At 54.8% G+C, this 10,623-nt stretch overlaps 1 protein-coding gene across 1 annotated transcript; it reads right to left on the bottom strand.

Moving 5' to 3' along the window:
• Positions 1–7,724: 7,724 nt before the first annotated feature.
• LOC124018547 (calponin-3-like) lies at positions 7,725–10,569 on the bottom strand (the record flags this gene model as incomplete). The annotated part of the gene is made up of 3 exons (XM_046333880.1): positions 7,725–8,569; positions 9,120–9,266; positions 10,453–10,569. Coding segments are annotated over 3 exons (630 nt in total), but the record flags the coding sequence as incomplete, so codon positions are not given.
• Positions 10,570–10,623: the final 54 nt, after the last annotated feature.

Below are 10,623 nucleotides of genomic sequence, written 5' to 3'. Positions count from 1 at the left end.
AGGGCCTTGGCCTCCCCAGCAGGGGATGGATCTGGGATCAGGGCCTTGGCCTCCCTAGCAGGGGATGGATCTGGGATCAGGGCCTTGGCCTCCCCAGCAGGGGATGGATCTGGGATCAGGGCCTTGGCCTCCCCAGCAGGGGATGGATCTGGGATCAGGGCCTTGGCCTCCCTAGCAGGGGATGGATCTGGGATCAGGGCCTTGGCCACCCCAGCAGGGGATGGATCTGGGATCAGGGGGCCTTGGCCTCCCCAGCAGGGGATGGATCTGGGATCAGGCCTTGGCCTCCCTAGCAGGGGATGGATCTGGGATCAGGGCCTTGGCCTCCCCAGCAGGGGATGGATCTGGGATCAGGGCCTTGGCCTCCCTAGCAGGGGATGGATCTGGGATCAGGGCCTTGGGCTCCCCAGCAGGGGATGGATCTGGGATCAGGGCCTTGGCCTCCCCAGCAGGGGATGGATCTGGGATCAGGGCCTTGGCCTCCCCAGCAGGGGATGGATCTGGGATCAGGGCCTTGGCCTCCCCAGCAGGGGATGGATCTGGGATCAGGGCCTTGGCCTCCCCAGCAGGATGGATCTGGGATCAGGGCCTTGGGCCTCCCTAGCAGGGGATGGATCTGGGATCAGGGCCTTGGCCTCCCTAGCAGGGGATGGATCTGGGATCAGGGCCTTGGCCTCCCCAGCAGGGGATGGATCTGGGATCAGGGCCTTGGCCTCCCCAGCAGGGGATGGATCTGGGATCAGGGCCTTGGCCTCCCTAGCAGGGGATGGATCTGGGATCAGGGCCTTGGCCTCCCTAGCAGGGAATGGATCTGGGATCAGGGCCTTGGCCTCCCTAGCAGGGATGGATCTGGGATCAGGGCCTTGGCCTCCCTAGCAGGGGATGGATCTGGGATCAGGGCCTTGGCCTCCCTAGCAGGGGATGGATCTGGGATCAGGGCCTTGGCCTCCCCAGCAGGGGATGGATCTGGGATCAGGGCCTTGGCCTCCCCAGCAGGGGATGGATCTGGGATCAGGGCCTTGGCCTCCCTAGCAGGGGATGGATCTGGGATCAGGGCCTGGCCTCCCTAGCAGGGGATGGATCTGGGATCAGGGCCTTGGCCTCCTAGCAGGGGATGGATCTGGGATCAGGGCCTGGCCTCCCTAGCAGGGGATGGATCTGGGATCAGGGCCTTGGCCTCCCTAGCAGGGATGGATCTGGGATCAGGGCCTTGGCCTTCCTAGCAGGGGATGGATCTGGGATCAGGGCCTTGGCCTCCCTGCAAGGGATGGGTTCTGGGATCAGGGGCCTTGGCCTCCTAGCAAGGGGATGGATCTGGGATCAGGGCCTTGGCCTCCTAGCAAGGGATGGATCTGGGATCAGGGCCTTGGCCTCCTAGCAGGGGATGGATCTGGGATCAGGGCCTTGGGCCTCCCCAGCAGGGGATGGGTCTGGGATCAGGGCCTTGGCCTCCCAGCAGGATGGATCTGGTCTGGGATCAGGGCATTGGCCTCCCCCAGCAGGGGATGGATCTGGGATCAGGGCCTTGGCCTCCCAGCAGGGGATGGATCTGGGATCAGGGCCTTGGCCTCCTAGCAGGGGATGGATCTGGGATCAGGGCCTTGGCCTCCTAGCAGGGGATGGATCTGGGATCAGGGCTCGTCTCCCTAGCAGGGGATGGATCTGGGATCAGGGACTTGGCCTCCCTAGCAGGGGATGGATCTGGGATCAGGCCTTGGCCTCCCTAGCAGGGGATGGATCTGGGATCAGGGCCTTGGCCTCCCTAGCAGGGGATGGATCTGGGATCTGTTTGGGCCCCCCAGCAGGGGATGGATCTGGGATCAGGGGCCTGGCCTCCCCAGCAGGGGATGGATCTGGGATCAGGGCATTGGCCTCCCCAGCAGGGGATGGATCTGGGATCAGGCTCTGGCCTCCCCAGCAGGGGATGGATCTTGGGATCAGGGCTCCCACCCTGGCAGTTAGGGATGGATCTGGATCAGGGCACTGGCCTCCCCAGCAGGGGATGATCAGATCAGGGCCCTGTCCCCCCAGCAAGGATGGAGGATCAGGGCCCCTGGCCTCCTTCCCAGCAGGGATGGGATCTGGGATCAGGCCCTGGCCTCCTGTTGTGACGGATCTGGGATCAGGCCTGTAGCCTCCCCAGCAGGGGATGGATCTGGGATCAGGGCCTTGGCCTCCCCAGCAGGGGATGGATCTGGGATCAGGGCCTTGGCCTCCCCAGCTGGGGATGGATCTGGGATCAGGGCCTTGGCCTCCCTAGCAGGGGATGGATCTGGGATCAGGGCCTTGGCCTCCCTAGCAGGGGATGGATCTGGGATCAGGGCCTTGGCCTCCCCAGCAAGGGATGGATCTGGGATCAGGGCCTTGGCCTCCCCAGCAAGGGATGGATCTGGGATCAGGGCCTTGGCCTCCCCAGCAAGGGATGGATCTGGGATCAGGGCCTTGGCCTCCCCAGCGGGGATGGATCTGGGATCAGGGCCTTGGCCTCCCTAGCGGGGGATGGATCTGGGATCAGGGCCTTGGCCTCCCTAGCAGGGGATGGATCTGGGATCAGGGCCTTGGCCTCCCCAGCAGGGGATGGATCTGGGATCAGGTCCTTGGCCTCCCCAGCAGGGGATGGATCTGGGATCAGGTCCTTGGCCTCCCTAGCAGGGGATGGATCTAGGATCAGGGCCTTGGCCTCCCTAGCAGGGGATGGATCTGGGATCAGGGCCTTGGCCTCCCTAGCAGGGGATGGATCTGGGATCAGGGCCTTGGCCTCCCTAGCAGGGGATGGATCTGGGATCAGGGCCTTGGCCTCCCTAGCAGGGGATGGATCTGGGATCAGGGCCTTGGCCTCCCTAGCAGGGGATGGATCTGGGATCAGGGCCTTGGCCTCCCCAGCAAGGGATGGATCTGGGATCAGGGCCTTGGCCTCCCCAGCAAGGGATGGATCTGGGATCAGGGCCTTGGCCTTCCCAGCAAGGGATGGATCTGGGATCAGGGCCTTGGCCTCCCCAGCGGGGGATGGATCTGGGATCAGGGCCTTGGCCTCCCTAGCGGGGGATGGATCTGGGATCAGGGCCTTGGCCTCCCTAGCGGGGGATGGATCTGGGATCAGGGCCTTGGCCTCCCCAGCAGGGGATGGATCTGGGATCAGGGCCTTGGCCTCCCCAGCAGGGGATGGATCTGGGATCAGGGCCTTGGCCTCCCCAGCAGGGGATGGATCTGGGATCAGGGCCTTGGCCTCCCCAGCAGGGGATGGATCTGGGATCAGGGCCTTGGCCTCCCCAGCAGGGGATGGATCTGGGATCAGGGCCTTGGCCTCCCCAGCAGGGGATGGATCTGGGATCAGGGCCTTGGCCTCCCCAGCAAGGGATGGATCTGGGATCAGGGCCTTGGCCTCCCCAGCGGGGGATGGATCTGGGATCAGGGCCTTGGCCTCCCTAGCGGGGGATGGATCTGGGATCAGGGCCTTGGCCTCCCTAGCAGGGGATGGATCTGGGATCAGGGCCTTGGCCTCCCCAGCAGGGGATGGATCTGGGATCAGGGCCTTGGCCTCCCCAGCAGGGGATGGATCTGGGATCAGGGCCTTGGCCTCCCCAGCAGGGGATGGATCTGGGATCAGGGCCTTGGCCTCCCCAGCAGGGGATGGATCTGGGATCAGGGCCTTGGCCTCCCCAGCAGGGGATGGATCTGGGATCAGGGCCTTGGCCTCCCCAGCAGGGGATGGATCTGGGATCAGGGCCTTGGCCTCCCCAGCAGGGGATGGATCTGGGATCAGGGCCTTGGCCTCCCCAGCAGGGGATGGATCTGGGATCTGGGCCTTGGCCTCCCCAGCAGGGGATGGATCTGGGATCAGGGCCTTGGCCTCACCAGCAGGGGATGGATCTGGGATCAGGGCATTGGCCTCCCCCAGCAGGGGATGGATCTGGGATCAGGGCATTGGCCTCCCCAGCAGGGGATGGATCTGGGATCAGGGCCTTGGCCTCCCCAGCAGGGGATGGATCTGGGATCAGGGCCTTGGCCTCCCCAGCAGGGGATGGATCTGGGATCAGGGCATTGGCCTCCCCAGCAGGGGATGGATCTGGGATCAGGGCATTGGCCTCCCCAGCAGGGGATGGATCTGGGATCAGGGCATTGGCCTCCCCAGCAGGGGATGGATCTGGGATCAGGGCATTGGCCTCCCCAGCAGGGGATGGATCTGGGATCAGGGCATTGGCCTCCCCAGCAGGGGATGGATCTGAGATCAGGGCATTGGCCTCCCCAGCAGGGGATGGATCTGGGATCAGGGCATTGGCCTCCCCAGCAGATCTCATGATGAGTAGCAGCCCGTCAGCTGCAGGAAATGGTCCACACACACACACACACACACACACACACACACACACACACACACACACACACACACACACACACACACACACACACACACACACACACACACACACACACACACACACACACACACACACACACACACACACACACACACACACACACTCTCCATGTGTCTCTCTCACGAGCCTGAAATATATTCTCCTTCACCCACCCCCATTCCTCATCTCCCCCATTCCCAAATCCCAGGAGAGGTGCTTTGAGTCACGGCACGAGGAGCAGCAAGCTTGAGCTCTCTGCTAATAAAGTCCAGACCTCAGAGGGAGGCTGGCTGGGAAAGGCTCATTCTCCCTTTCTATTGTCATTGGAGGAAACCAGCCATCCATCAGGTGTCATTAGATCCCAGACTGGCTCTATCACATTTAATTTGCATTAGTGTATTTTACCTTTATTTAACTAGGCAAGTCAGTTTAGAACAAATTCGTATTTACAATGATGGCCTCCCAGGGAACAGTAGGCCAACAGCTACAGCTCCTTGTGCCGTGACTCAAAGCACCTCTGCCTTGTTCAGGGGCAGAACAACAGATTTTTACCTTGTCAGTTTGGGGATTTGATCTGGCAACCTTTCGGTCACTGGCCCAACACTCTAACCACTAGGCTACCCGCTGCCCCAACATCACCCGCTGTCCCAACATTATCTGCTACCCCAACGTTACCTGCTACCCCAACGTTACCTGCTGCCCCGACGTTACCCGCGGCCCCAACGTTACCAGCTGCCCCAACGTTACCCGCTGCCCCAACGTTACCCGCGGCCCCAACGTTACCCGCTGCCCCAACGTTACCTGCTACCCCAACATTACCCGCGGCCCCAACGTTACCTGCTACCCCAACGTTACCCGCGGCCCCAATGTTACCTGCTACCCAAACGTTACCCGCGGCCCCAATGTTACCCGCTGTCCCAACATTACCTGCTACCCCAACGTTACCTGCTGCTCCATCGTTACCAGCTGCCCCAACATTACCCGCAGCCCCAACGTTACCCGCTGACCCAACATTACCAGCTGCCCCAACATTACCCGCGGCCCCAACGTTACCAGCTGCCCCAACGTTACCCGCTGCCCCAACGCGTTACCCGCGGCCCCAACGTTACCCGCTGCCCCAACGCTACCAGCTGCCCCAGCGTTACCCGCTGCCCCAACGTTACCCGCGGCCTCCAACGTTACCAGCTGCCCCAACGTTACCCGCTGCCCCAACGTTACCCGCGGCCCTAACGTTACCCGCTGCCTGAACGTTACCCGCGGCCCCAACGTTACCCGCTGCCCCAACGTTACCCGCGGCCCCAACGTTACCTGCTGCCCCAACGTTACCCGCTGCCCGAACGTTACCCGCGGCCCCAACGTTATCCGCTGCCCCAACGTTACCCGCGGCCCCAACGTTACCTGCTGCCCCAACGTTACCTGCTATCCCACCGTTACCTGCTACCCCACTACTGTTGACTAGTGCACTACTGTTGACTAGTGCACTATGGGCCCTAGTGCACCACTGTTGACTAGTGCACTATGGGCCCTAGTGCACTACTGTTGACTAGTGCACTATGGGCCCTAGTGCACAGTGAATAGGATGCCTTTTCAGACAAAGCCTGTGACTTTCTTTTGCTGACTTGTTCTGCTTCGGAGACTGCCAGTGGTTACATAGTGGTCTACAGAAAACTGTGGGACATCAATTCAGACAGAGAGCTGCTTTCCAAAACCCCCTCAAAAGTAAGGCACTATATTATAGAGAATAGGTTGCCTTTTCAAACACAGCCCTGGTTTATAATTAGACATGGTGATAAATAGAGTAGGAATGAAGGGGGTAATAAGAACATGAGCCCTGCTCGTTTATGCTGGAGAGTTGGTTCCAAACCACCTCTGACAGAACCCGGTGTGTGGCTCATGGGGGCATGAAGTGTCAGAGTTTCGACAGCTCAGGAAAGGTGTCCCTCAAGGGCTACCGATGTTATGACCGGTCCTTTCACACCGTATATTAATTATGTTGGTGAACATGTTAACTGTATGGACAATTGTGCCTCTAAAATTGAGAATGCTTTCCAGGATTTGCAACTGGCTTTGGATGCCGTTCTGAAACAACTCTTCCACCTGAAACTGTGCTTAATGCCAGAATGACCATCGCTTTTGTCTAACTCTCAAAGCAGACAAATGGAGTCATTTGCAGATTTGAACTTTAAATGGCCAATTGATCAGAAGCGTGTCTCTTCTTATAAGTACCTAGGGCATGCATTTAGATGAACAGCTGCATTTCAAAAGCAATACTGAACATTTTGACAAAGAAACTGAAGCTGAAATTAGATTTGTATTTTTCAGGAACAAATCTTGTTTTTCTATGTCAGTTAGGAAAGATCTTAGCGAGTGCCATTTTTTTATCTGTGTTGGATTCATAATCCATAACTAATGCAAGACCTCACTCACCCATCACTGTCAACTATATAACATGGTGAAGTGGCCCTCACTTCCTACCAGAAGGCATTGGTACATATTTGTGTACAAGGCAGTGCTTGTAATACTCCTGACATGTATTTTCTCCTGACACCATCACCATCCTACAGTCTCCACTCACAATCAGTTCCTAGGGAAAGGACAGAAATGGGGGAAACTCTTCTCCTACAACATTTCTTGGACTTTGAACAACCACAAAATACTTTAAAACAGGAAGAGATGGTGCCGCTGCCTGAGTTTAACTCTGATAGAAAAGGGAATGTAATTGACCATTCTAATAGTGTTTAATGTATTAGTTGTGTGTGTACACACTGACTACTTCCTGTACACACTGACTACTTCCTGTACACACTGACTACTTCCTGTACACACTGACTACTTCCGGTACACACTGACTACTTCCTGTACACACTGACTACTTCCTGTACACACTGACTACTTCCTGTACACACGGACTACTTCCGGTACACTCAGACTACTTCCGGTACACACTGACTACTTCCGGTACACACTGACTACTTCCTGTACACACTGACTACTTCCTGCTGATTTCTTGCCAGGTCACGATCGGGAAAAAAAAGAGGTTTCTAACCTCAAGGCTATTTTCCTGGTTAAATAACATGGTGTGATAAGATGAGCCATACTGTATGCATTACAAGCAGAACATTCTGGTTTGGTCATCTGGTCTCATGAAAAAGCCATTAGAACGCACCTTCACTTCAGGATTTCAGGAAAAAGATAAAATGGTCCATTTGGTTGAGATTGAAACCTGCTAAAATGAAATAGATTAAAATGTCCTGACTCCTCAACATTTTCCACTCACTTTGATTTGTATCAATAAAATAAAGAGAGTAATAGTGGTCCTTTTAGGTTGGCTAGGAGATGGGTAAACATTTAAAAAGGATAAAAGCAGCTGGTGAACCTTTTAATTTTAATTGTGTGAATTCCTTTAAAGGGATGAGTAAAGCAGTCTGGGGATAAAAAACATGAAATGGCTGCAGATGATACAACATTTACGTCCACAATGTCCCATACCTCATAATGTACCAGTCGATTTAGAAGGAATGTTCTCAATCCTAATATCGCACATCCTAAACACTGGATCTCAGGACATTACATACTTTAACTGACTGAAACCACTGCTGCTCATAATGGAAGAAGAGTTGGGAGGAGGTGAAGAAGTAATGAACTCAAGGCAACATTTCCTCTCTTATGCTTCAGTTTAAAAACAACAATAAAAAGAAGGCTACCGAGGAAAAAGACTGGATCTGTTTGTCGTGGATAAAATACACTGTTTAACTGTTCCGTCTAGCGGCTGTTATGGTGGAGCCGGATTAGCCAGGCAGCACAGACAGATTTGGGACCAGGCTAGTGGCCCTGAGGGGACAGCCCTAATAGTCGATGCCCTGGTCGACCTCGTTGTAGTGGGCCACGTCGCTGTAGTCGTCCTCTTCATGATAAGCCACTGGGTACTCCTCCCCCTCTCCCTCGTGGAGGAACTCCTTAGCCTGATAGTCACTGTCGCTGATCTCTGAGCAGTTGGTGCCCAGGCTCCCGTCGGCATGGATGACAGGCTCGGTGGGCGAGCCGCAGTACTTGGGGTTGTACACCTGGCGTCCTAGGCCATATGCGCTCATGCCCTTCTGGGACGCTGCCTTGTTGGTGCCCATCTGCAAGGATATGGTGGAGTTGTCCACTTGCTGCACCTGCTTATTGTCGAAGATGTCACGACGCGTTCCCGGGCAGGACATACCGGCCTAGGAGAGGAGCGGAGAAGAGGACAGGGACACATTTAGGAGATTTCCAAGAAAACAGTTATAAGGCAGGAATATTGACCTGGATGGTCTTCTTCAAGACAACTATGAGTATTATGTATATCAACAATGTGATTATGGTGATGTGCAAAGTATATCTAGACTCCCCCAACTCCCTGTTACATTCCCCCAACTCCCTGTTACATTCCCCCAACTCCCTGTTACATTCCCCCAACTCCCTGTTACATTCCCCCAACTCCCTGTTACATTCCCCCAACTCCCTGTTACATTCCCCCAACTCCCTGTTACATTCCCCCAACTCCCTGTTAAATTCCCCCAACTCCCTGTTACATTCCCCCAACTCCCTGTTACATTCCCCCAACTCCCTGTTACATTCCCCCAACTCATTTGAGAGTGGCACTTGCTGGGTAGTTCCTTCCATTACATAGGTTCCATCATGGTTTCAAAAGGGGAAGTGGACCACTGTAAAAGCAATTGTGTGGGTTCCACCCGTAGACATACGGGTAGTGTTAAAATACATCATTGGCTTTACCTGGCTGGCTCCTTTGTTGGTGCCCATCTGCAGACTGATGGTGGTCTGGTCGTAAGGCTTGTCTGTCTGGGTCTTTGGGTCGTAAAGATGTCTCCTGGTCCCGTACGCTGTCATACCAGCCTGGCTTGCACACTTGTTGGTCCCCATCTAAACACGCAGGAACATAGAACCATTAGCTGAATAGGCCTATTACAGGTGTCTGACCTCCATTACAGGTGTCTGACCTCTGACCTCCATTACAGGTGTCTGACCTCCATTACAGGTGTCTGACCTCTGACCTCCATTACAGGTATCTGACCTCTGACCTCCATTACAGGTGTCTGACCTCCATTACAGGTGTCTGACCTCCATTATAGGTGTCTGACCTCCATTACAGGTGTCTGACCTCCATTACAGGTATCTGACCTCTGACCTCCATTACAGGTATCTGACCTCTGACCTCCATTACAGGTGTCTGACCTCCATTACAGGTATCTGACCTCTGACCTCCATTACAGGTGTCTGACCTCCATTACAGGTATCTGACCTCCATTACAGGTATCTGACCTCTGACCTCCATTACAGGTATCTGACCTCTGACCTCCATTACAGGTGTCTGACCTCCATTACAGGTATCTGACCTCTGATCTCCATTACAGGTGTCTGACCTCCATTACAGGTATCTGACCTCTGACCTCCATTACAGGTGTCTGACCTCCATTACAGGTATCTGACCTCTGACCTCCATTACAGGTATCTGACCTCTGACCTCCATTACAGGTATCTGACCTCCATTACAGGTATCTGACCTCTGACCTCCATTACAGGTATCTGACCTCTGACCTCCATTACAGGTATCTGACCTCTGACCTCCATTACAGGTGTCTGACCTCCATTACAGGTATCTGACCTCTGACCTCCATTACAGGTGTCTGACCTCCATTACAGGTATCTGACCTCTGACCTCCATTACAGGTGTCTGACCTCCATTACAGGTGTCTGACCTCCATTACAGGTGTCTGACCATTACAGGTGTCTGACCTCCATTACAGGTATCTGACCTCTGACCTCCATTACAGGTGTCTGACCTCCATTACAGGTGTCTGACCTCCATTACAGGTATCTGACCTCTGACCTCCATTACAGGTATCTGACCTCCATTACAGAGCGATTGTGCATGTATTACATTTGAAGAATCAGTAAAATAAGCTACATATAAACATTCTATTATCGGGATTATTTCCACTGGCAAAATACTGAAAGGTACAACAATGAACAAAACCGACACATTGTATTGTATCGTCACATCCAGTAACAGAACAACCAATCACACATCATCCCCAGCATGTCCTACCTGCAGTCCGATGACACACTGTCCAGCCTTGATCTTCTTGTCATCAAAATGGCGTTTCTGTTTGTCTGCGTATTTTACACCAATGTCACACGATGTGTGAATGCCTTTGGTCTTTGCCTATGGAATGAGATAAGAATGTGGAAATATATTGATGCTTACAAGTCTCTTGGA

Source organism: Oncorhynchus gorbuscha, unplaced genomic scaffold (assembly GCF_021184085.1).
Source record: "Oncorhynchus gorbuscha isolate QuinsamMale2020 ecotype Even-year unplaced genomic scaffold, OgorEven_v1.0 Un_scaffold_5420, whole genome shotgun sequence".
In the NCBI taxonomy this organism is placed as follows: domain Eukaryota; kingdom Metazoa; phylum Chordata; class Actinopteri; order Salmoniformes; family Salmonidae; genus Oncorhynchus; species Oncorhynchus gorbuscha.
This window is presented reverse-complemented; position numbering and strand designations above follow the sequence as displayed.